Source organism: Pteronotus mesoamericanus, unplaced genomic scaffold (genome assembly GCF_021234165.1).
Source record: "Pteronotus mesoamericanus isolate MK-2021 breed Mesoamerican mustached bat unplaced genomic scaffold, CSHL_Meso_final contig_101, whole genome shotgun sequence".
Lineage (NCBI taxonomy): Eukaryota > Metazoa > Chordata > Mammalia > Chiroptera > Mormoopidae > Pteronotus > Pteronotus mesoamericanus.
The window spans coordinates 14,755,358-14,781,922 of NW_026555001.1; the positions used below are offsets into that span (position 1 = coordinate 14,755,358).

General features: G+C 37.0%; 1 protein-coding gene across 2 annotated transcripts in view; it reads right to left on the reverse strand.

The window, feature by feature from the left end:
• The window catches only part of BABAM2 (BRISC and BRCA1 A complex member 2), a 347,541-nt gene that overhangs the window by 270,455 nt on the left and 50,521 nt on the right, over positions 1 to 26,565 (reverse strand). Inside the window, exons 3-4 of one of the 2 annotated variants that reach the window (XM_054568456.1) lie at positions 18,909 to 18,992; positions 4,881 to 4,975 (exon numbers count right to left, since the gene is read on the reverse strand). In XM_054568456.1, the coding sequence (XP_054424431.1) occupies positions 4,881 to 4,975; positions 18,909 to 18,915 (102 nt within the window). In that variant the 5' untranslated portion in view covers positions 18,916 to 18,992. The remainder of the gene's footprint in view (positions 1 to 4,880; positions 4,976 to 18,908; positions 18,993 to 26,565) is intronic. The other variant, XM_054568447.1, reaches the window with a different exon arrangement.

Consider the following 26,565-nt stretch of genomic DNA (forward strand, 5'->3'; position numbering starts at 1 on the left):
ATACATGCTAGGACAGTTACAATCATAAAGACAGACAATAACAAGTGTTGGTGAGGACACAGAGAATCTAGAACACTCCTACACTGATACTGGGGATATAAAATGGTACAGGCACTTTGGAAACCAGTCTGGGAGTTTCTCAAAAAGTTAAAACACAGAGTTGCTATTTGACCTTGAAATTCCACTCCTAGGGATATAACCAAAAGAAATAAAAATATATCCATACAACAGCAATATTTATAACAGCCAAAATGTGGAAATGACCCAAATATCTGTCAACTGACAATGGATAGATGGTGGTATATGAATACAATGGGATATTATTTGGCAATAAAAAAATAGTGATATATGGTACATTAAATACAGTATAATAAATTCAAGTCAATCACAAAATCCACATGTTGTATGATTCTATTTATAAGAAATGTTCAGAATAGGCAAATCCATATAGATTGATTATAGATTAGTTACTGCCTAGAGTGGACAACAAGAAGATTCTGCTAATGGGTTTGCAGTTTCTTTTAGGGTTGATGACAATGTTCTGAATTTGACTGGTTATGGTTGCACAACTCAATGAATATACTAAAAACCATTCAATTATACACTTTAAATGAGTAAATTGCATGGCATATAAATTACTTATCAATAAAGCTGTTATTTAAAAATATTAGAACCGTCTCCAAAACTGAAAATGATGTATCACTGGAAATAATGTTAAGAAAAGGTAAATGGCCTTCTGTTGGAAATATTAATTTAAAAGATTAAGCAACCTAAATGCCCAACAGTAAATGAGTGGATCAAAAAACTACGGTACATTTACACAATAGGATACTACACAGCAGAAAGAAAGGAGCAGTAAAAGACAAATGCCATTTGATCTCACCTATAAGTGGAAACTAATCAACAAAATAAGCAAGCAAGCAAAATATAATCAGAGACATGGAAATAAAGAACAAATTGACACTAACCAGAGAGGACGGGGCGGGTAGCGGGGCGGTGATAGCTGGGAAAGAAGGGGAAGGGTCATCAGGGAACATGTATAAAGGACCCATGGACAAAGCCAAAGCTGGGAAGGATTGAGGGTGGGGCAGAGGGAAGCGGTGGTGGGAAAATGGAGACAACTGTACTTAAATTACAATAAAAAATGCAAAAAAAATCCCCACAACAAAACAAAAGATGGCTTCCATTATAACAGTCCAATAGCAGTTCAGACTAATACATAAAAATCACCCAGGGAATTTAATGACTGCGGCTCCCTGAAGTATCTAATTCAGCCCTGGCCAGTGTGGCTCAGTTGGTTGGAGCGTCACCCCATAACTGAAGAGTTGTGGGTTTGATTCCCAGTTAGGGCACATGCATAGGTTGCAGGTTCAATCCCAGATCCAAGCACATACAGGAGGCAACCGATCAATGCTTCTCTCTCACATCGATGTTTCTCTCTCTCCCTTCCTATCTCTCTATAAAAAGCAATGAAAAAATGTCCTCAAGGTGAGGATAATTTTATAAAACCTAATTCAGTATGTCTACTGGGGTCCAGGAATCTGTATTTTTAACTGGCTCCCTAAATTATTCTAATGCACACCAGAAGTGGGAATCACTAGACCACTAAGATCCTAACTCAATGATTTATGACAGCAGTCCCCAATCTTTTGGGCACCAGGACCCGGTTTCGCGGAAGACAATTTTTCCACGGACTGGGGCAGTGGATGGGGGGTGGGGGCACAGGATGGTTTCAGGGTGATTCAAGCACATTACATTCAAGCTCACCTCGGCTGTGCAGCTCGGTTCCTCACAGGTCTGAACCGATACCGGTCCATGGCCTGGAGGTTAGGGACCCCTGATTTATGATTTCCTGGTATCTATGAGAGATCTAGCTCTAGATCTGGTATCTATCTAGTATTTTCCATTCATCTAAGAATCTCAAAGTCCTTAATGGCACTCGCCTCTGTGAATTATAAAAGTTTGAGTTTACAAAGAGGTGGATTCACCTGATGGATTAGAGCACCTCACATATTTGTATTAATCTTATGTATATCCTTTACTTAAGCTACTTCAAATCTTTTTTGAAAAGGAACAGGTTCAAATAAGTTGAATAAATAAAAGATCTCATATATTTTCTAAAGCTTTATTTCTCAAACTGAGACACACTAGAGGGTCCATTTTTTCTCATATATGTATAATTTAAGATATTTTTATATTAAAAATACAGGTATATTATAAAACTAAATGCAAAACTTCTATAAATTTTTAAGATAGAGACCAGAAACTTCAAGGGAATTCCATATTTGCCACAGGAACTATTTTGGACTACACTCCCAGATTCTAAGGGTACATGTTCATTCTCTTATGTAATTAATACTTCAATGGAAAAATCCAAGATGTCTAGGCATTGTCTCCATTCCATGGGTGATTAAATATGCAATCTCCATGCACTGAAAACCATATACAGTATACACTAATTGGGTTACTAAGACAGTGCTCTGTGCACTTACGGAAGGGAGAAAAAAAAGTCTGAACTGAATCTAAGAACTAAAGCATAACCTGCGAACAACTGAGCGAAAAGTCCTTCAGAGGCATGGAGTGTTCAGGGAACTGCGTGCTGAGGATCAGACCTTGTACTGCAGTTTACCCTACCCGAGTGTTTTAGCCAGATGACAGTGAACGTCAAGGGCACCCTCCAAGGCTGTGTGAACTTCACTCAGCTGGTGGAAGGTGTACCCTGGCTGCTTAGCTAGGCTGCTTAGCTCACAGGTCCATGAAGAAGTGCTGGGTAGTCCACCTGAGGTCTTAGATTGATTGCAGTTGAAGAGGTGTCTCCTGGGTATGTAATTTTTCCTTAAGACATAGTGCTTTAATTTTTTTTTTAATCTAACATTTGTGGTAACTTCTCTCAGGTACAAAATATCAAGAGTGAGTTTATAATATCAACTCTGGCACAATTGTATAAATCAATTCCTCGATACTAACATAGAAAAGTAGAATAAAATAAACCTTAAGGTGTTTTCTAGCTTTTAAAATCTACACTCTCACAATACTTGTCAATATTGAAGATCTGCTTTGCAAATCGTAAAGCCAATTCCAAAACAAGAAGTTGTAAACATGTATTTCCTATCCTTCCCATCCTATTGCCCCTTCTCGGACCATCCTAGCTCAAAGCCCTTTGTGTCCGCTCTTGAATTTTTGCACCTGTCCTCATTTCTGGTCCTCAGTGTCTCCCTAATCCATGACACTGACCGCACTGCTATGAGATGATTGTCCAGTCATTTTCTTCAATGGCTCTCAACCTTAGCATTCAAGACGCTCCAGAATCTTACCCCAATTTATCTTTCTAACCTATCCTAGTCCTTCGTTATATGAGCTTACATTTCAGCAAACTTGTCAGTACCTTTTTCTACAATAATACACAACTTCTTCAAATATGTTTGTCATTCCCCCTACTTGAAATGCTCTCTGCTATATTCCCCACTTTTCTTCTTTCCTTTAAGAGCGAGTACTCCACACTACAAAGGCTTTTCTGACAACCTTCTTTAAATTCCTGAAGCACCGAGCCTGAAATACATGTTCGGTATTTAACATATGGTACCCTCCACTGGGCAGATTTAATACACGAGACGTCTGTAGGGAAACTTCTGCCTCTTTTTCTCCAGGGAAGCCCTTCAGCTTCAATATGGGGTGAATATCTAACGTATAGCATCTAACTACAATTCTATTAAAAAATCAACCAAAGTAGCAGTTTGTGTGATTATTAGACACTTAGCAACAAAGTCATCCTACTCTTACCAATTGTATTTTTACAGCTGTATTATAAAATTTAAGATAATTCTTTAGAGCAGCCCTGGCCAGGCTGCCTGGCTGGCTGGAGTGTCATCCAGATGCACCAAGGTTGCAGGTTCGATCTCCCGTCAGGGCACATACTAGAAGCAACCATTGAGTGCATGAATAAGTGGAAAAACAAATCTCTCTCTCTCTCTCTCTCAAGTCAATAAATTTTAAAATTTTTTAAATAGATTTGTTAGGTTTGAGTTAAAACTTCCTGTTAATACTCTTCTTTTAAAAAAAAGGGGAGGGGGACAAGATTTCAAAGTAAGTCATCAAAATTTTAAATTACAAAACTTAAATGAAACAATATCCAGAAAACAAAACAAAGAACACAGTTTTGAACAACAATAAAACTTCTTACAGCATAGGCATCATAGCAAAATCAAACTGGGAAGGAAAGAGACATTGTGTCTGGTCACACTTTTGAAACAAAATGGCACGTTTTTCTCCACCAGTCATGCAAAACACACAATTTTTATATAAACCACATGTGTTCTGACAAGTACCACCACCCCTTTCTCTGCCTTAATTCCAGACATTTTACTTCAACTGCAAAGTTTTTGGTCTTGTTTGATAAAGTACACTTAATCTGGTCTTTACCCTTCTGATAACAATACTGAGATAATGCAGATACAAGTCCAAATTTGCCACTTTCACTTATATACCAAAAAAGGCCTCTTGAAGAGCCAAAAACCACTCCTCTAACAAGCCCTGTGATGAAGTGTTAGTAAACATTAGAAAATTGATTGCAGGCATGAAATATTAAGTTAAAACAAAGAAAATGTTTTCAACATGTCTCCTAAAGCTGAAGTAAAAATATTTTAACCAACATGCTAGAGACTTTCATTAATTCAAAATAGCCTGAAAGTAAAACTGCAATAAAAATACTTCTTATTTAAACTATTTCAACGTATAAAGAGCTGTACTTATTTTACAGAACAGAGAAAAAAGGGATGGAAAAAAGTCCACATGTTTGGCAAATTCATGTATTAAGCAATTGTTAAAAGCTAACTTTATTTTCTTTCAATAAAGAACATCAGAATGAGCCTGCAGTTACTCACATGCAGAGCGGAGGGGTCTGGCAGGAATTCAGCATCTTCTCCAAAGATAAAATCGGGGGGCAGCTCTGGGTATTGGGCATTGAAAATGATATCCCCTGAAATAAAAGAAAATGTCAGGCTCTTCTTATTTCCTCATTAGTGTGTATGAATGTTCTGAGGAATGCATCAATAAACTTCTGAAAGAAGTTTATATTATTTTAACAAAAAAAAAAAAGAAAAACACTTTCTGAATGATTAATCCTCCAAACAAAAGAACTGATATCCTCTTTTAAATTAACATCCACAAGATGCAATCAAACACTTTTAATCTTTGAACACAGTCTACCTATAAATACCCAAGCAGAAAATATATACACAGCCACAAACAAAGCACCTGGAGACAGCTGTTACAGTTGTTACAGTTGCTACTACTGTCCAATCACTGCCTGCTAACTAACAGGCCTTTGCTGAGGACTGATCCCCTGAAGATGCAGTCCTTTCCTTGAAGAACGTAAGCATAAAAGCCTTTGGTATAATGGAAAGAACATTTGGCTGGAGTCAAAAAAGCCTGGTTTATGTCCACAAGGTCTCCTAATCATTTATTACTCTAGTCATCTTGAGCAAGTTTTAATTTCTTTAGACTCCAATTTCCTCATCAGTAAAAGCGGGATGTAATATTACTAATATCACATCTTTGTTGTGAGGATAAAAGAGACCACTATGTCCTAGCATGGTGTCTGGTATACAGCAATAAGTGATACAGGAACACTACTGTTGTTATTACTACTATTATTTTAATACATAAGGCAAATTACAAAGTCTCCTGGGCAAATCTGTGTAATAAATTCTTCTACCTCTCTGTTTCTTCCCTGTCTCCCTCTTTAGCTCCCCTTTTTCCTCTCCACTCACCCAAAGGATCAATTCTCATTATTCTGCTAAGACAAAGGAGCTGCTTAGTATACCCCTAACTTAACACACATATATTGGGTTTTAGTGTATAAGGGTATGTATACTTGGTGTGCATGCACACCACAACACCCATGCACACACATACAGTTACATCACTCCAATCACTTTTACTGCTCAAGCAGTATCTTCACGGTGATCTCCAAATTCAAACATTGAGACTTCAGTTCTCATTTGAGCCTTTCTATCTCTAGGTACTATGTACATCTTTCAATGTCAAGCTCAACAAATCTAAAAACATGCTCCTCACTGTCCCTTTTCTCACTCCTCTCTTCCCCTAGATGACTTCCCTATTTCTAGGGATGGCACTGCTATTTCTTAGTCACCATGCTGAAAATTTAGTATCACCTTCGACCTTACCCATACCCTTCATACTCACAGAAAACAAATGCTTCTCATATGGGCATTTCCTACTGCAAACAGCTCTATCCAGGCTCAGATGACCTAGTCCACATTAATACATCCAATGAATAAATTTTTTTAAATTGTTTATTTTCAGAGAGGGGGGAAGGGAAGGAGAACAGGAGGGAGAGAAACACCGATGTATGAGAGATACATCGACTGGTTGCCTCTTGCACATCCCCAACTGGGGACCCAGCGTGCAACTCATGCATGTGCCCTGCTGGGAATCAAACCAGCGACCCTTTGGCTTACAGGCCAGCCCTCAATCCACTGAGCCACGCCAGCCAGGGCCAATGAACAAACATCTGAACTCTGCTCTAAGCACTATGCTAGGCACTTAAGATCAAACAAAACTCTCTGATCTTGAAGAGCTGGCAAGACTAAGGGAATTCAATTGTTAGTATAGCTTCTTAAATCGTCTCCTGCTACCAGTGTCCCTCCAGCTCATAATACGTACTATCACAAAGCAGATCTTCTAGAAGGACTGCTTTGCCCCAAAACTTCCAAGCTCAAAAAACTTGAGTGATTCTCTAATGTCAAAAAGAGTAAAGGCCAACTTTTCCAACTGTCATTTAAGGCCTCCAAAATATGATGTTCCTACTTATTTATCCATCCTTCTCTCTATCTACAAGCCAATACCAACCTTCTATTCCAGTCAATATGATCCGCTCACTAGCCTCCAAATACTATTATGACACATGGTTGAAATGCTCTTTCCTCTTGCTCAGTTCTTACCCGCACTTTACAAGCCCACTTAATTACCTTTTCTTGCATGAAGACTTCCCTAACAAGTTCAGAACAAACTGATCGTTGTTACCTCTGAAATTCAACAATACTAACTGGGTATGCCATTCACTTGAGTACTGAAATGTAGTCATGTTATTTTTCTCTCACTAATTTTAAAAATTCATAATAAACACATGCTACCATGTGAGGCACTGTGATACACAGTGTCAACTCAAGGATGGTTATCATCAAAGGGCTTACATTTAGTGAGAGAGACAAGACATACACACGAAATCACAAATACACGGCAGTCCAAGCTAAGTACATACACTTGATCTTCCTAAATATCTTGTAAGCATTCACAAAGTAAACATGCTCTTAAACTTATTTTATGTCTCCAACAAGGCAAAATGCAACACATATAGAATACAGAAATGCTCAATATATGAAATAAACTCCATTCTCTACATTGAATATCTAAATACTGACAAAATCTACAGTAAAAAATAAAGTATGGAAGAGTTATTACTTCTGCCACTTTCTGTAGAGAATAAACTTGAGCAGAAATATATCCTTCAGAAGTTGGGTGGAGAATTAAATTGTCAAAAGTTAGTACAATCGTTCCCTTCACCCAATGCACTCTCATCTCTGGTTTTCAACTAAATCTATTACAAATTATAAAATTTCTCCAAATCTGCCAACTATAAAGCATTAACCTACACCAAAACAAAAAACTAGTGAGAACAATACGAATACCCAGATTACTCATTCTTATTCAACTATACCCAGCAGGCTCAATTCCCCAGGAGGACATGTACATTACAGATATGTTTTAAAAGTTCTTTGGTTGGAAATTCTACCTTTTGAGACAACATGGATGGAACTGGAGAATATTATGCAAAGTGAAATAAGCCAGTCGGTGAAAGACAAATACCATATGATCTCACCTATAAGTGGAATCTATTCAACAAAATAAACTAAAGAACAAAATAAACCATAGGCAAGGAAACATGAAGCAGACTCAAAGTGGCCAGAGGGGATGGAGAAGGAGGACAATGGGGAAAAGAAGGAGAAGGAACTAAATGAAGAACACATATGAATGACCCATGGACATGGACGGCAGAGTGGGAACTGACTGTGGGAGAGGGGGGTGGGGTGGGATGGGTGGAGGAGGGCAAAGGGGGAAAAATTGAGACAACTGTAATAGAATATACATGATTTTAAAATAAAGTTTTTTAAAAAAAGTCGTATGGTTGGCTTACTTTAGTGACTTTCAGAAAAAAAATTTCATAAATTTAATAAAGCAAAGGCATTAAAGTTTCGGAAGAAGCCAAGCTAGAATCTATCATGCCTTGATACTCAAAAAAGAAATAGCATGCTGAATTCCAATAGAACACATTTTATTATTTTTGTTTCTACTGAAGACACAAAGCTGGATTTTCAAGTTCTCAAAGGAACATTGTCAGTAATACATATTTCCAAACCACTAAACGTTAAAAATCTGAGCCAACAATGTTCACTCTTGCCAATTCTATTCAACATTGTACTGGAATTTCTAGCCAGGGCACTTAGGCAAGAAAAAGAAATGAATGGTATCTATTGGGTTGGCCAAAAAGTTCACTTGGTTTTTTCCATAAGATGGCTCTGGTAGCACTTAGTTGTCTTTAACTTCATTTGGAACAATTTTATTAGACTGTATTGTGACAGCAGTCATATCAGCGTGCATTGAAAAAAACTTATCAAAATGGGTAAATTTTTGTGTAGCCATTTTAATATTGAAGATGGAAGAAAATAAGCAACATTTCTGGCATATTATGCTTTATTGTTTCAAGAAAGGTAACAACACAACTGAAACACATAAAAAGATCCGTGGAGAAGGTGCTGTGACTGATTGAACATGTCAAAAAGTGGTTTGCAAAGTTTTGTACTGCAGAGTCCTCCCTGGACAATGCTCCACGGTCGGGTAGACCAGTTGAAGTTGATAGTGATCAAATTGAGACATTAACTGAGAACAGTCGACGTTATACCATGTGGAGATACCCAATATACTCAAAATATCCAAATCAATAAAGTTATTGGTGAAAATGAAAAATGTACCTTCTTATTTTACAGAAAAGAAACATACAGACTTTTTGGCCAACCCCATAGACAGGATATTTAAAAACAAACAAACAAACAAACCCCACTATAAGAACTAATAAAATCAGCAAGGTTACAAGATAAATGTATAAAATCAATTGCATTTCTATACATTACCAATGAACAATCTAATTCATTTACAAGAGCATCAATAAAAATAAAACACTTAAAAATAAACTTAACAAAAGAAATATAGACTTGTATGCTTAAAAACTACAAAAACATTGTTGAAAAACATTAAAGAAGGCCTTTAAAAATGGGGAGACATCATGTTCATGGATGAGAAGACTTAGTATTGTTAGGATGGTAATACTACTTAAATTAATCTACAGATTTCATACAATCCCTATCAAAATCCCTGCTTGACTTTTTTTTTTTTTTTTTTTGTGCATAAACTTACCAGCCAATCCTAAAAGGCACATGGAAACACAAGAAATTCAAAATGGCCAAAAAGCAATCTTAAAAAAGCAAATCTGGAGAACTCATACTTCCCAATTCAAAGCCACAGTAATGAAGACAGTGTGCTGCTGGCATAAAGAGCCATTCTGATCAATGGAATACAACTCAGAGTCTAGTAATAAACTTCCACATTTATAGGCAATTGATTTTGACAAGGGTACCAAGATAATTCATAATGGGGCAAAGAAAGAGAGAGAGGAAGGATAGAGTAAGTGCTGATGGGGTTGAGGAGAAACCGGAACCCCTGTGAACCATTTCATTGGTGGGAATGTAAAATGGTACAGCCACTATGAAAACAATATGGCAGCTCCTCAAAGTATTTCAACAGGATTACCATATAATTCAGCGATTCCACCCTCAATATATACTCAAAAAAAGTGAAATCAGTGTTTCAAAGAGATATTTGTATACCCATGTCCACAGCAGCATTACTCAAAATAGTCTAATGAAAGCAACCCAAGTGCCCATCGACAGTTAAACAGAAAAACACATACATTCTGACACATGCTATAACATGAATAAACTTTGAGAATGTTATGGTAAGCAAAATAAGCCAATCACAAAAAGACAAATACTGTGTGGTTCCACGTACATGAGGTATCTATGGTAGCCAAATTCAGAGACAGAAAAAAAATGGTGGCTGGCAAGGGTTGGGGGGAAGGGAAATGGGGAGTTGTGTAATGGGTATAAAGCTTTAATCTAGCAAGATGCGAAGAGCTATCCATGGAGACTGGTGGCAGGACAATGTGAATGCACTTAACACTACCGAAATGGACACCCACAAATTGTTAAGATGTTAAATTTTTATGTTATGTATATTTTACCATAATTAGAATTTTTTTAGAAATAAAAGAGTCTGCTATAGACTGAATGTTTATGTCCCCTTAAAATTCATATATGGAAACCTAATCCCCAATGTGACAGTACTTGGAGGTAGGGCCTTTGGGAGGTGATTAGGGCATAAAGGCAGAGCGCTCATGATTGGGGTTGGTGCCCTTAAAAAAAGACCCAGGAGAGAGCGCCTTTGCCCCCTTCTGCCATGTGAGGTCACAATAAAAAACAGACTGAACCAGGAAGCAGACCCTCATCAGACACTGAATCTGCCAGCATCTTGATTTCAGAGCTCTCAGCCTCTAGAACTACGAAAAATAAAGGTTAGTTGCTTTGGTCATTCAATGTATAGTAATTCGTTATAGTAGCCTAAACAGGCTAAGACGGAGTCTTTTCAACAAGTAGTGCGGAAACAATTGCATGTCCTCATGCTAAAGAATATAGTCAAGTCCCTAACTTACAACATATAACAAAATTAAATCAAAATGAATCAAAGATCTGTGGGTAAGGGCAAAAACTATAGAACCCTTTGAGGAAAACATAAGAACAGATCTTTACTGGGCAGTGTTTTCTTACCTATGAAATCAAAAGCACAAGCAACAACAACAAAAAAAAACTAGGTAAACCGGATGTCATAAAAATTTCAATTTTTTGTCCTTCAAGGACACTGTCTAGAAAGTAAAGACAACATAGAAAATGGGAGAAAATATATGATTTGGCAAATCATATATCTGATAAAGAACTTATACCCAGAATATATAAGGCACAATTGTACCTCAACAGTAAAAAGACAAATAACCCAGATATCCATTTTTTTCATGGATATTCCTTCAAAGGAGATACAGAAATGGCCAAACAGGCATATGAAAAGATGCTCAACATCATTAATCAATTAGGGAAATAAAAATCAAATCACAATGAGGTATCAGTTCGTACCCACTAGGATGGCTACAATCAAAGTGACGCGTAATAAGTCTCAGTAAGGATGTGGAGAAACTAAGCTCGCACAGGAACAGAATGGTGCCAACGCTTTGGAAAACTCTGGCAGTTCTTCAAAATGTTAAACACGGAGTTACCTTATGACCCATGAGTTCCACTCCTAGGTATATACTCAAGAAAAATGAAAACATGTTCACACAAAAAACTGGCAGCATTACTTAAAATAGACAAAAAGCAGAAACAACCCTATGTCCATCAACTGCATAATGGATAAATAAAATGTGAGATATATATAAATATATCTAAATAATGGAGTATCATTCAGCTATTTTTAAAGAAGGTAGTTACGTGCTACAATGTAGATGAACCTTGAAAACTTTATACTAAATGAAAATAGCCAGATACAAAAGGCCATGTATGAGTACTGTATGATTACTGAATAATTTCATTTACATGAAATATCCAGAATGTGTAAATCCAGGAGACAGAAAGTAGATAAATGGTTGCCAGGAGCTAGAGAGGGGAAAATGGGGAGTGACCACTAACAAGTACAAGGTCTCTTTTTGTGGTAATGAAAATGTTCTGGAATAGTGATGACAGTTGCACAACTTCATGAATGCATTAAAAACCACTGAACTTCAAAGAGTGGTATGTAAATTATAGCTCAATAAAGCTGTTATTTTTTTAATATGATGCAAAAATTTGTCCCACTTTAATCTTAAGCAAATAAATTAGAAAGTATTTACTCATGGGTATGGGTACATTTATTTTTTATAAAATAATCATCTTGAAAATGCAATTAGGGAGTTCTCAATTTAAAAAATAACTCTGCAATGAGCCCTTTTTAAAAACAAAGAATGTTTTTATAAAATGAGTACTTATAAAGATCTTTAATTTTCAAGAAGTCCCTCATGGATCCTTTTCAAGGAGAGTACTGGGGAAGTTCTTTTTTTTTTTAAGTTGATTTTTTTAAATTTTAAAGCAGCCAAAAGTATTTAAATATACAATATTTTTTAAATAAAAAAATGTATATCAAATTATCACACCCTCAACTGAGAGGATCTTTTTAGAGAGAAAGAGAGAAGTTACTATATTATGTGAGGTAAAAACCATTACACAAGTACAAGTATTTTCCAAACAAAGAAGTAAATTTAGATACCTTTCTGAATCTCACACACTCTTACATTTCAGAATTTCTCAAACTCTTATCTTCAACTTCAAAGATTGAAACACTGTGCTCAATACTGTATAGCCTCTTTGGAATAAAACGTGGCATTGTTTTCTTGCTATGGAGAACAGTCAGTAAATCAGTCAAGAACATTTATTAAAAACCCACCACGCACAGATGCACATATTGGACACCTGGGGACTTATATGGGAAGTAGAAAACATAGCACCTGACCTCAAAGCAGAGAAAAGACCAACACAAATCACACAGAAGAGCAATAGCACTGCATTTCCTCTATCTCACCCTGGAGAAGACGAAACGAGCACAGAATGCAGACTCCTTGGATACTGCTTATTTCACCTTTTCATAAAAAAGAGTGGGCAAGAGAACAAAAAAATAAAAATAGCATAAGAGGTGACATAGGTGAAGTTAAAACAAAAAAGTAAAGAAACAAAACACCTAGCAGTTGGGTAGCAGTTGTGACCACCTAAAAAACAAAGTGGCAGTTTCAAGTTTTACTTTTCATCACTCCCTGAAAATTTCCAGGCTGCAACATTGGAACCAATGGAACAGAAATTCCTCTCTTAGAAAATGCACATTTACAATGCTTCATAATATGACACATGAAATCACAGAATTTCCAAGTACAATATAGTTTGTATGTACATACTCGTGCCCCGGAAGCTCACAACCTTTACAGGATATGCACCATCTCAGGAAGGCCCGGTCGCCGGGTCTGCACAGTGAGTTGTAGGTCCTGCTCCCCAGTTACAGAAGGAACACAGCTGGTCTGAAGACTCTTTATCCTTACCACTGAAACCGTTTCATGCTATTTTGTCTATCTTAAAGTTTAAATGACTGCTAGGAAAATACGGTTTCAAAGAAACAACTCAAATATGAAATGATGAAAAGAATCATTCCTATCAGTCGCTACATAAAATGATTATTTACTGAAACTCCAAGTATGGGAAGTAAAGGTCAGGCAAGAATCTTGTGGAAACACCAGGCTGAAGGAGATTCTCAATGGGAAGGGAGATTCAATCAATTATTTGACAAAAGACTTTGCCCAAATGGCTCATTCCCAAGAGTTAGTTCTAACTCTTCAGTGTTTCCTTATGCTGAAATTTAATCCCTCTCTTAAAACTTCATCCACTGGTTCTTAGGAATTTATGGAACAATTCTAATTTCACTTGAATATCTACTCCCTGTACAGGCTGTTCTTGTGGCCTCTCTTTCAACCCCACCAAGAGCGACCTCCTGACCAGGCTAAACACCCTGGTTTCTTTAACTAGTCCTCAGATGACTTGGTCTCAGTTGCCTTCATCATTCTTTCCTCTCTCTTCTCTGCAGGTGTGCCAGTTTGTCCATCATCCTCTTAGAACTAACCTGTAAGATTCCAGGTGTGCTCTAAAGAGGACGGAATCAAGTTCAGAATTCCATGCCTTCATTTTAGATACTAAACTTCTACTAACAAATGCCACTGCAAATTGAAGTAGCTTTTTTTGCGGAGGGTGGGGGGGGTGGGCAGGTACATCAGTGTTGACTTGTATTATGCTTCCTCTCAACTACATGGACTTTTATATATATATATATATATACACACACTGTTGTTAAGCCACACAGTCTTCTTCCTTAATTTGGACAGCTACATTTCAGAATCTATTTCAGGATTTTAAATTTATCCCTATTATATTTCAATCTTGTTAGATTTACCTCTCTATTTACAGCCCATCATTGTATTCTTAGATGCTAGTCCAATTCTGGGTTGGCACTCCCAGTTTCAAGTTATATACAGTAAAATTCTCCTTTTTTAAGTACAGTGATGAGTTTCATCACATGAATAGATTCACATGCACATATTTGTGTAAGCACCTCCAAAATTAGGATACAGAACAATTCTATCACCTTCCCAAAATTTCCACTTTCTATCCCTCTGTAGTTAAACTTTCCCACAGTCCCTCATCCCTGGCAACCTCTGATTTGCTCCCTGTCCCTTCAGTTTCCTGTTTTCCAGAATGTCACATAAATAGTATATAACCCTTTGAAAGTGGCTTCTTTCACTTAGCACAAGGTATTTAAGAATCAGCCAAATGTATAGATACATTTCAGTGCATGTATCAATAGTCTGTTCCTTTTTATAGCTGACTAGTATTCCACTGTATGAATGTGGCACAATTTATTTATCCATTTACCCAGGGAAGGACATCTGAGTTAGTCTGGTTTTTGATTATGAATAATGCTGCTACAAACATCCATGTACATGTTTTCGTTTATTTCCATTTGTAGAAAAATGATTATTATTTCTAGATAAATACCTAAGAGTGGAATCACTAGATCATATGAAGAAGTATATCTTTAACCTTAAAACAAACTGATAGACTGTTTTCCAGAACAGCTGTTTCATTTAACAGTCACTCAAGCAATGCATGAGAGTTCCAATTGCTACTCATTCTCACCAATACTCAATATGATCCATTTGTTATTGTCATTGTCCTTATTGTTTTTAGTCCTTCTAATATACGTGTCATGACGTCTTACTATGGTTTTAATACACATTTCCCTAATGACTAGTGAAGTTGAGCATCTTTTCATATTGTTTATTCACTATCTGTATATCTTCTCTGCTAGAATGTCTGTTCCAATCTATTGCCCATTGGTTTTTATTCAGTTGTTTCTTATTGTTGACTTTTGAGAGCTCTTTATATGTTCTGGAAATCTCTCCTCTTTACTATTTCTCCCACTATGCCTTATCTTTTCTTTTTCCTTTCTTTTCTTTTTTTTCTCGGAAAAGCTTTATTGTTTCCATTTGGTCCAATGCACAGGAGAGGGTTCCAGTGTGAGGTTTCAGGAAAGAGGCTCAGGCAAAAGCCAGACACCAGGGAAATGCAGAGGGACCCCTCAAAGGCCTCGGGGCTCCAAAGGCTTCTTAGTCATGCTTGAGGGTAAACCTTTGGAAGAGACATGCACCCGTCCCAGCCTGGGGCCCAGCCTGCGGCTGTTAGGCAGGTGGTAGGCCCATCTTCTTGATGACTTTCACCTCCTCATCCAGGAAACAATTCTCCAGGAGGTCACAGAGATGAGAGTCTGTGCAGGCAGAACCCAGGACATGTAGATCCAAAAGGGCCTCATTCAGGTTCTTCTCCAAGGCCAAGGCTGCTTCCATGGCATCCTGAGTTTTACCCCACTCATCTTTGGAAAGCTTCGCCATGTCCTGGAGGAAAATGTGGCCACTGCACTGGTTTTGCAGCTTTAAGAGACGCTCAGAGCCCTCATACTTCTCCTTGGCTAACTCTCGGAAGAAGTGGCCCACGCCGTGCAGAGGTCTATTTCAATCATCATGGTTAAAATAGAAGCCCGAAGAGAAGCAGGCGCAGGAGGTCCCCAGACGCAGGTTAGCCAGGTGGTTGACAGCAGCCTCCAATTCGGAGGAATAGTTCTGACGAATGTGGGAGCTCAAGGTTGTTCGGCAATGAAGAATTAAGGTCAAAAAACGGGGTCGGTTGGTCTCAGAGGCTGAGGATGGCTTGGTGGTTTCGAAGGTGGTGACTAGAAAAGACGACGGAGGGCAGTTGGAAAGAAAGGGCATCCCTAGGTCTGTTCCGTCCAAACCCTGCTGAAGCAAGAGAGAGATCCCAGGACCACCGAGGGCACTGTGTCTCATCTTCTCAACAGTATCTTCAGCAGAGGAAAAGTTTTTCAATCGATGAAATCCAGTTTATTAACTTTTTTCTTTGATGAATTGTTTTTGATGTTGTATCTGAGAATTCATTGCCTACCTGAAGTCACAAAGACTCCCTCCTATGTTTTCTTCTCAGAGTTTTATAATTTGAAATTTTACATTTGGGTTACTTTTTGTACATGGTTTAAGATAAAGTCAAAATTCCCCCTCCCCCCCTTTTTTTGGCATATGGATGCCCAATTCTTCTAGCACCGTTTGCCAAGAAGACTATCCTTTTTTCACCAAAGTGTTTTTGCATATTCATGAAAAATTAATCACATTTGCATGGTTCCATTATTAACCTTTCAATTTAGTTTCATTGATGTGTCTATCTTTTTGCCAATATTGTACTGCCCTTGAAAATAAGTCTTAAAATTTAGTAGTCTGACTCATGCAATTTTGTTCTTTTCAAAACTATTTTGGTCATTCTAATTCCTTTGCCTTTCCAAATAAATTTTAAAATCATCTTGTCAATATCTATAAAATCCTGCTGGAATATTGATGGGGATTTCAATAAAACTATAGATTATCAAAAAGAAAATTGACTTCTTAACTATATTCAGTCTTCTAATCCATGAACATGATATCTTTCCATTTATTGAGGTTTTTTATTCCTTACATCTAATACATACCCTGAACATATCTTACTAGATTTATAACTTAATTTTTCTTCTTTCTTCTTCTTTTTTTTAGAGGGCAGCTATTATAATGACACTATCTGTAAATTTCCTGTGTCCAGCTGTTCTTCCTAGTATAAAAAAAATGATTGACTTTCATATGTTGATCTTGTATCCTCCAACCCTGGAAAACCCATTTCTTAGTTCTAGAAGCTTTTTAGAAATTTCTTAGGATTTTGTAAATAAACAATCACATCATATCTGAATAGCAGAAGTTTTATTTCTTTCTTTCCAATACGTATGCCCTTTATTTCTTTTTCCTGCTTTATTACAATGCCTTTGACTTTCAGTATGTTATATTGCAGTTGGGAAAGTGAACGTCTTTGCCCTGTTCTCAATCTTAGGAAGAAAGCATTTAGTCTGTCACATGAATGATGTTAGTTGTAGCTTTTGTGTAGATATCCTTTATCAGGTTCAGGTTGAGGAAATTCCCTTCTATTCCTAGGCTAAGAGTTTTTATCATGAGCAGATTTTGAACTATGTTCAATGTCTTTTCTGCATCTATTGATATGACATATGGTTTCTCTTGTATTAAGTCTATAAATATGGAGAATAGCACTGATTGATTTTTGAATGCTGAATCTGTCATTTATTCCCAGAATAAAACCTACAAGGTCGTGATACATTTTATATTCTTTTTTTCCTGCTGGATTCAATTTGCTAATATTTTTTGAAAGGTTTTGCTTCTCTCTTCAAATGAGGGATATTGGTCTATAGTTTGTTTTGTACAAGCAAGTACTCTTTGACTGATTTTGGTATCAGGAAAGTGCTGGCCTTATAAAATGGGCTGCGAAATTTTGTGTCCACTTCAATTTCTAGAAGAAATTGCATAAACTGGTGCTATTTATTCCTTAAATATTTGGTAGAATTCACCTGAAACAATCTGTGCCTGGAATTTTACTTTTGAAAGATTATTTTCTTAAGCATGAGTTCAATTGTTTTAACAGATATGGGACTATTCAGAATATCTATTTCTTCTTGAGTGAGTTTTTAAGTTTGTGTCTTAAAAGGAATTTCTCATTTCAATCAAGTTGCCAAATGGATTGGCATAAAGTTAGGTTCAGAGTGAAAGTGCTAAACCATCTTCTGTGGGTTTGGTTCAAATGTCAGTGTAGTTTTCAAAGCCTTATAATGGTATTCCAGTTCCCCCTAAGTGAGTGTTACTGAAAAACCAGTCTGGGATCTGGTCACTGAACTACACTAAAGTTCACTTCTCAAAGCCTTTGCTATACTGATTCTGCCCAGTTGCATACTTGTGCAACTCAAAGGTGAGGCTGAGACTTCATGCACAAATTGAAGAATCCTCTTCTCCAGCTTCCCCCCTCCTCTGTACTCTCTGGCACCTTTTCTTGGTGCTCCGGCTAGAAAACGGGAGTTGCAGCCTCCCCGTAGTCCTGTGCATTTCCCATAACTGTCTCCACCTGGAGGTGAAGCAACAAAAGAAAAGAGTCTGAGAGGCTGCTGCAGAAGTCCAGTTTCATAACTGGAGCCTGTCTGAGTTAAGGCCAGAAAGGTTAAATAAGCTCCATCCCAAAGGGCCCCCATTTCTGTCTTCTGACCGAAGTCAGTGGATTTTTATTGGAGCTTTTTTCTGTCCATGCCCGTTGCATAGTTCAAGCATCCAGGGTGCCCTAGGGTCTAAACCAAAAATACTGTACAAAATAAAAAAGGGGGTGGCAGGAGGGAATGGCAGGACGCACAGAAAACTAACGTCTATATGGACCATTCTTTGAATTTGGGTTTCTCTTTTTAGTATATCTGCTATTACTTACTTTTGAGAGTCTTCAAGTAATTGCTATAAAAAGACATCTACACAATTCAGATGTAACCACTGAAAGAGTGTTGACTCCTTATCTGGAACTAATAATCTTAATAAATATTTAATAAGTAATCATAAATAAAAATAATTAATCTTAATATCTTTATTTATCCAATACAAAATAGTGTCATTGTGCATGCAATCAATATAAAATTAATCAGTGAAACATTTTATATTATTTCAAAATCTGATGTGTCGCACTTACAGCGCATCTCAACTCAGGCTAGCCACATGTCAAGTACTCCATAGCCACATGCGGCCAGTAGCAACCATAGTGAGCAGCAGAGATCTAGAGGACAAAATGAAAGGAAAGAGGAGAACAAAGAAAATGAAGAGAAGGTAAGAAGAAAAGGTCATCCATTTTTCCATGACCACTTCTAAGGAACACGTGCTCACTGCTTCATTAGGCAGCCCACTCTGTTGATGGGCAGTTATTAGTTGCTAGAAAAAGTCTTTTGCCTCTATCTGAAAAAAATGTATATACTTATAAGTAACTTTTAGTTATTAATGCTAGTTCTACCTTAAGCATTATTCTACATGGCAGCCCCTAAGTCATCCGCAAATGACCTCTTCTTTTAGTCTTCCCTTCTCCAAGTTAAGCATGCCCAGTTATTTCAGTGTTTACAATAAAAGTTCTCTGGAAAGTGAGTTACATGATTATTCGGTATATGAGAGGGAATCTGCTATGTTGCTGATCCTTAGAAACTTAGACTAATTAGGAAAGGTATGTAATGCCCTAACTTCAGATATTATGGTTTAAATATACCTTTAACCTTGGACTTCTGTATATTTATTTCAGTGCATAAAATAACAATATTTTAAGCCAAATGCTATGAATTAGCATTACTTTATTGAGTAATAAACATTCTACTGTAGGGATTTTTAGTCTCAATAATTTTCTAATGCATATTCATAAACTGTTTCATTAATACAATTTATTACCAATTTTTTTAATGATTACAATGCATTTGACCCTATAAAAAGAAAATAAGCTTTCTCAGCCTTTCTATGATTTTGTTTGTAGTTTTTAAAAGTAGCTAGGAATTAAATATAATTTTAAAACAAATCAGTAATGATGACTATCATGAAACAGTAAAAAACTGAGGAAACAGTAGTAAAAAACTTAGCATATAAGCTTAATTTTTATATATACACACAAACCATTAATTTAGATGTAGCCTCTACACTACTATGTATTTACATTTAATTTTCTCTGAACTGAATATCATAGTGAGATGGTTTTAAAGGTTGGTTTCAATGTACAGAGGACATAGCTCTGCATCTACAGAGAAAAAAAGCAGACACTGTCATTTGGTAGACATTATGGAAAAAATCCTGAAATGTGAAGCAACATTAAAAAATAAAAAAATCACAACTGATTACTCTATACTAGAGGAAGCTTGGAAAAAGAGTGTGTGACTGTAAAGATCTGGGTTAAATTGGCAGGACCAAAGAAGATTTTTTTCTCATCATCTAGAGAGAGAATCTTCACTTGTTAATTCACTCAATACCTCAAAAAATATTTTAAGTAGTGTCAGTAACATAAAAAGAATTTAGAGATTCTGCCCCAATAAAATTTGCAATCTAGGAGGTACGATCTTAGAGGTAAGACATTTATAAAGATAACTATAAACACTAATAAATTATTGATTCAGGATAGGATCAACAATGGATACTAAAACCATTAGGCAAAAAGTTTTCCAGGAAAAAGATACAGTCTCAAAGTATCACCCCACAGATTACTGATAAATTACAATGGAAAAAAGTATATTTCATAATGGAGGTATCTGGCAGATGCCACCTTAATTTAACCACGTGGTCAAATTCAGCAGAACCAATAAGGGAACGAAGGAACATGACGGACCCTGCGATGGCTGCACAGAGAAGACATAGCGCCACCTACTAAGACAGCCTGACGAAAATGTGCAACCTAAATACAATCATGAAGAGGTAATGAGACACACCGGATTTTAGGACACTCCACAAAACAACATGCCTGGACTCCTCAAAACCACTGACAGCATGAATGACAAACATAAAGAAAAAAGGTTCAAAGAACTGGTCTAGATTATTTATTAACCAGGGAATTTGAAAACTGACTGGTAATAAAAGCTGTAAGAAGGAGTGTTGACTTCTTAAAGTGTAACAATATTAAAGTTATGTTTAAAAAGAGTTGTTATCTCAGCAACAGGTACTAAAATACTAATGAATGATATAACACTTTGAATTTACTTCGAAATCATCTGGGAAAAAGCTGATAGACACATGAAACATGGCTAACCACGAGTTGATAATTGTGAAGCTGGGTGATAGGTACCTAGGAATTCATTATACACTCTACCTACTTTTATGGTTGAAATTTTCCATTTAAAAAAAATTATGTGACTTTCTCAAAGACTCCACATACTGCCACCATGACTTGATCTCACATGACAATTTAATTTTCATTCAGCAGACTTACTGAGTTGGAAGAGACCTTACAATGAAGGCAATCCTATAATCCATCATCTAAACTGGGACAGCCTAGAGTGGGAAAGAGGCATTATTAATAATTAATCAGGAAAAGAGACGTAGAGGAGTATGATTGCCCTCCACATATGATATCCAGCTCAGTTTCTGACAGCTCCAGAATTATCCCTTAAAACATACATCCCTTAAAAATCTCCAGGAAAGAGGTTGTATGGTATCTATTTCAGTTCTTCCAATAACAAATAACTCATTATTTTCCAAAGCAGTTCCTGATATTAGAGGACAATACCAATTACTAAAGGCGCTTGTGCAGAGTCAAAATCTGATTCCTAGTAGCTTCTCCTTGGTAGGATTGCTTTTACTTTGTGGAAGAACAAAATGTAATGAGTAGAAAGAGCCCTGAACTAAAAGTAGAGAACTTGATCTGCCATTAACACATGATACTCTCTTGGACAATTTACTTAACCTCTCTTAGCCTCAATTTCTAGTCCTTTCTTATCTTTAAAAACTAGCACTTCTCATTCCTTCAAGCAATGCCTATGTGTCATGATTTCTGTCAGGCACACACTAGTTTCCTGTTTTTCCTATAATGTGGAACCCAAATATCAACACAGCACTCATGTATGATCTACTATGGTGCAGGCAGAACAAACGAATCTCATTCCAAGCTGTGGACCCAAAGTTTCTGTTAATACGGCGGAAGTCTGTATTAGCTTTTTCATTAGTCATATCACGTTAGTGGTTCATCCTATACATATCCCAGATTGTTTTTCATGTAACTGCTTTCCTCTACCTACACAACTAATTTTTGAAACCTGAATAAGAAACTTTACACTATTAAATTTCATCCTGTTGTGTCTGAACCAACACACTAGCCTACTGGGATAAATTTAATTTTGTCTGTTATATATAATAGTATCCATGTCTTTAAACCTGTTTCCTTCACACATTGAACAAGTATGTCCATATCATTCACAAAAAATGTTAAACAAAATATACTTTAAAATATTAGAGTATTTCATTAGGCTCTCCAATGAATTATTCAGTTTACCACAAAACTACTTAACCATTTCTTGGTTTAATAACACATAATATCCAGAAAGACATCACAGGGAAGTGGTCAAATTTCTGATGTCAGCTGATCTCCCATCAAAAAAGAATTAAGGTTAATTTGGCATAAGCTGTTTCTAAGCAAACCTCTGTTGGTTTGTACAGATGTAACATGTTTTAAATTCTCTGAAACCATATGTTTAATAATCAGCTCTTGAGTCTTACCCAACACCAATAAAAAACTTAAGCTGTAATTTTAAGACTCTCTCCTTCCTTTTCTTTAAATACTGGCACCAGGTTTTTCTTCATCTGTAGCCCACTGTCATTATCCACAATTTTTCTACCCTGATAATTATTTGGTAATTCTAATAACTCAATTTTTCAAAAAAAAAATCATCATTATAAAAGCAATATTGGTATGGTTAATTCAAAACAATTCTGCTCAGGGCTCCTTTCAGAACCATGAAATTGTCATGCAGATGAGGAATAAAGCTGTTTTGTCCCGAAGACAAAAATATGATTTGGGTAAAGCACTGTACTGTTGCCTCATAAATAGTAAGGTTCCTATTAATGACGGTAGGAATATATTGTCAACTGATGGTCACTGGTGCCAATTCAACACTAACAGCACTTTCCAATGTGGGGTGCGGTGAAGAAGGAAACTTCATTCAGTGCAAACAGCTCAACTGAGACATGGCACGGCCGTGAAAACAACGCTGCAGTTAGAAGGCCCTGGGAGAGGCTCCTCTCCAGCTTGACAGCTCTGCTCTGTTCCATGTCTGTCTGCTCTGCCCAGGACTGGTCTGCTCTGCCCTGCTGGTCTGCTCTGCCCTGCGCTGGTCTGTTCTGGCAAGACTATCTTTGGTGTTTCATCACCAGTGTTTCAGCTCCAGCCAGGGAAACACACTCTCTGTCTTCAGTGGAAAGGGACAGTGTACTCCCAGAGCCAGAGGGGAGCTGACTTACATAAACAGAAGTCCCTACCCCTGCTCCCTGACTGCTTCTCCTCATGTAAATGAGGATTCCAAATCGTCACAGTTTGACTGGTCCAAAAGGCACTGCCCTGATTGGTCAGGAGAGAGCTGCTCTGATTGGTTGGTGAAGAAGCTGATGGGGATATAGCTGCACAGCTCTGATGAGAAGAAGAAAGCCTCAGTTCTACTGGTTGAAACAGGATTCCAGAAACTCCTTTATAAGGGCTGGCTCAGATGGCAGAAACACAGTGTAGGCAGGCAGTTTGGTGCAGGAGGCAGGCAACTCAGTGCAGGCTTCTCCCTGAAGTGCATGCAGTTTGCATGAGAGGCCCTTGTGTAGAATTGGCTGCTAGGCTCCATTTTTTAAATCTGAGCCCAGTGAGCCACCAGGAGCCCTTCTCAGTATCTTCTTTCTCGGAGTCCACAATATCCACTTACCAAGGACACCACTAAAAAAAGTGCTGCCATCAAGAGTAGATTAGATGACATCAAAGGGTCTTTAACTCTAAAAATAAAGTTCTTCCACTTCAGTTAATTATTGGGATGACAGAAATTCTGACAAATCCATGTCTCTTAAGAGGTACTGCAGCAATACTAATAGGTTGAGAGGAGAATAGTCTACTTGAATTAAATTTGTTTTTGATCATACCTAATTCCTTTCAGACTCCTTCCGATCACAAAATAAAATATACCAGGTACTTAATACTTAAAGCATATGCTAAGGTTAAAATAATTGATAATTGAGTTTCTAAATAAATTTTAAGTCATTTTAAAGTGAAAACCCAATTTTTTTCATTCACAGATACCCAGAGTTTAGCTATACATATCTTGTCCATCTTATTATCTGGATCTTTAAGTTATCCTGATCTTTTAGTTTTCTTCCTTCATTTTTCCCACATTAAAGAAAATAATCCAACTGATTTTAGAAAGTGACTCAAAACTGTTTTAATTTACAATCTGATCACAAATTAAACCAGTTTTTATATCAAAAAGATAGAATTAAGACAATTAAAGATGCATTAGGACACATAATAGACCTAACTCATAAAGCCATGTTACTAGGTCAGGGTCTACAAGATAACTTAAGATCAGAGATTAACTAGTCTTAAGGGCACATACAGTAAAATACAGCATTTAAACACTATTCTCTATATCTCATAGCTAAAACTGAGCCTTTCTCATGAACCTAATTAACTTCTCACCCTATTTTCAGCGAATTCTCCTTATGATTTTCCCTCAAAAATAAGCAAAACAAAAATAACCAACCACAAGTTGTTACTCTTTACTATCCAAGAGAAATCCACACAAAAGGGGAAATTTGTCAGTTAATTTCCCGATCAGATATTTGTCAAATGACCACACCTTTTCTAGCTGATATATGGCAAACGTCATTACCATTTCATGTTGTATTTACCTATTCAGCAATGCCATTGCTTGTTCTTATTTCCTGTATAACTTTCTCAACATGAGTAGCTGATTATTCACCTTGATTTGCTCTTCTCTGCTTCTACTGAGAAACCAATTGTGACCGTGTGGTAATAAAAACAGTATTTCTTTCTCAGCATGTCACAGTGGGCAAAGCACTGAGCTTGTACCTTGAAGCCTTGCATTTGAGTTCTGGATCCCTGACTTCCTGGCTATGCGATCTCAGACTAGCCACTTAGACCCCATGAGCCTTCCCTTTACACATAAAGCAGGATAACTGGTCTTACGAAAACTGTTGGGAGATAACAGTGAGATCATTAGAGTAAAAATACATTGGAAAACATGCGTGCTATGCAATTGTAAATACTTCTTTCTATTTCCTAGCTGAATTATACAAAGCAGAAATTTAAGGCTGATGTGGCAAAGCTTGACACAGACAACCAACACTTGCCAAAAAATCTGGAGAAATAACCACAGAATACTAGAAGGGGGTGGGGGGCATGAAACCATACTGATCTTGCTTACAATTCTGAGTTCATTGTTTAACAATATGTCTTTTGCTGCCTCCATCCACAGGCACAAACCAGAGCACTAGCAGCAGAACCAAACTAGCACACAAAGAACAGTGTCAGATTGAGCCTTGTACTTCAGCTCCCACAAAACCGAGCCTGGAAGATTGTGCAAAAACCCACTCACAAATGCTCAGAAACACTGAAAACTAACCATGAGCCTTTGGAATTCATGGAGGAAAAATACTGAATAATACTTTCTACTGTTGAATAACTCTGAAATGCCCAGCCCTGGACCAAGAAAGATGGAAAAAAAAAAATAGTATGAAGGATCCTTTGAGTTCACACACGACAGAGCTAAACAAGTCTAATAATGAACAAAAGCAACTCTCGTAATACACAGAAGCTAAAGTGGGGGGGAATCTATTGAAATGAATGAAAATTTAGGATGCTGAAAAAGATGAATAAATTGAAATTCTTCAAAAGTAGGGTATAAGAAATGTGTTTTAGAAACAATAAGTAAAATAAATAAAAATAAAACTACTATCAGAGTAAAAACGGTTAAAGGTATACAAGCTCTAGCCAACGGTCACCGAAAATAGGAAAAAATAAAAAATAATCAAGCAACAGAAAATGAGCAGTTTTTTAAAGCATTATTATTACAGTGATAATTTTTGTTTGATAACTTAAATTTAAGTTGATGAAAACAAAGGACAAAGACAATCATGCTCCTGCCAGGAAAATTGTGCAAGTCAGAAAGAAATCAAGCAGGGTCTGTAAAAGCAAGTTATCTACGTGTGCCACAATTTTCAGGGAAGGGGTGGAGAAATAAGCAAAACACAAATCACAGCCTCTCAGAAGCGCCAAGGTCACTCCAACACAGTAGGGGAAAAAATTTAAAAATTGTGAAATAAAAGCCTCTAACAGAGACCAACTGAAATATAGCAGACTCTGATGACACAAGGGCCAATTCTATCTTCTAACTAATACATGAAGCAAAGGTCTGATACGTCATGGTCACCCTGTCAGGAAAGTAGTGTTCTTTTATCCAGTAGTAGTATTTCAATGAGGTTCTATATCATCTCTCTTTGTACAACATTAATTAAAAGATTTCAACAACAAATTAGATATTTTACTAAGGAAAATTACAATTTGCAGGATTCCCAGGCTTATAAGAGTACACTTAGACACGGAGTATGTAATCCTTCACAGAAACAAACTGACTTGCATGTGGCTGGTGGCCAGACCGCTGCAGAAAACAATTCTGTTAGAGAATAAATTCCCCCATTCAATTAACAACACTTGCTGAGTCCTCAATGTGGACAAAAGCCCTATGAAGCCGAGAACTAAAACTGTAGATTTGTTTCCTTTCCTCTCAAGAAAGTTGCTGCTTAAAATCCAAGTCAGCACTCTAAAGGCATACTTCCTTTCCTTT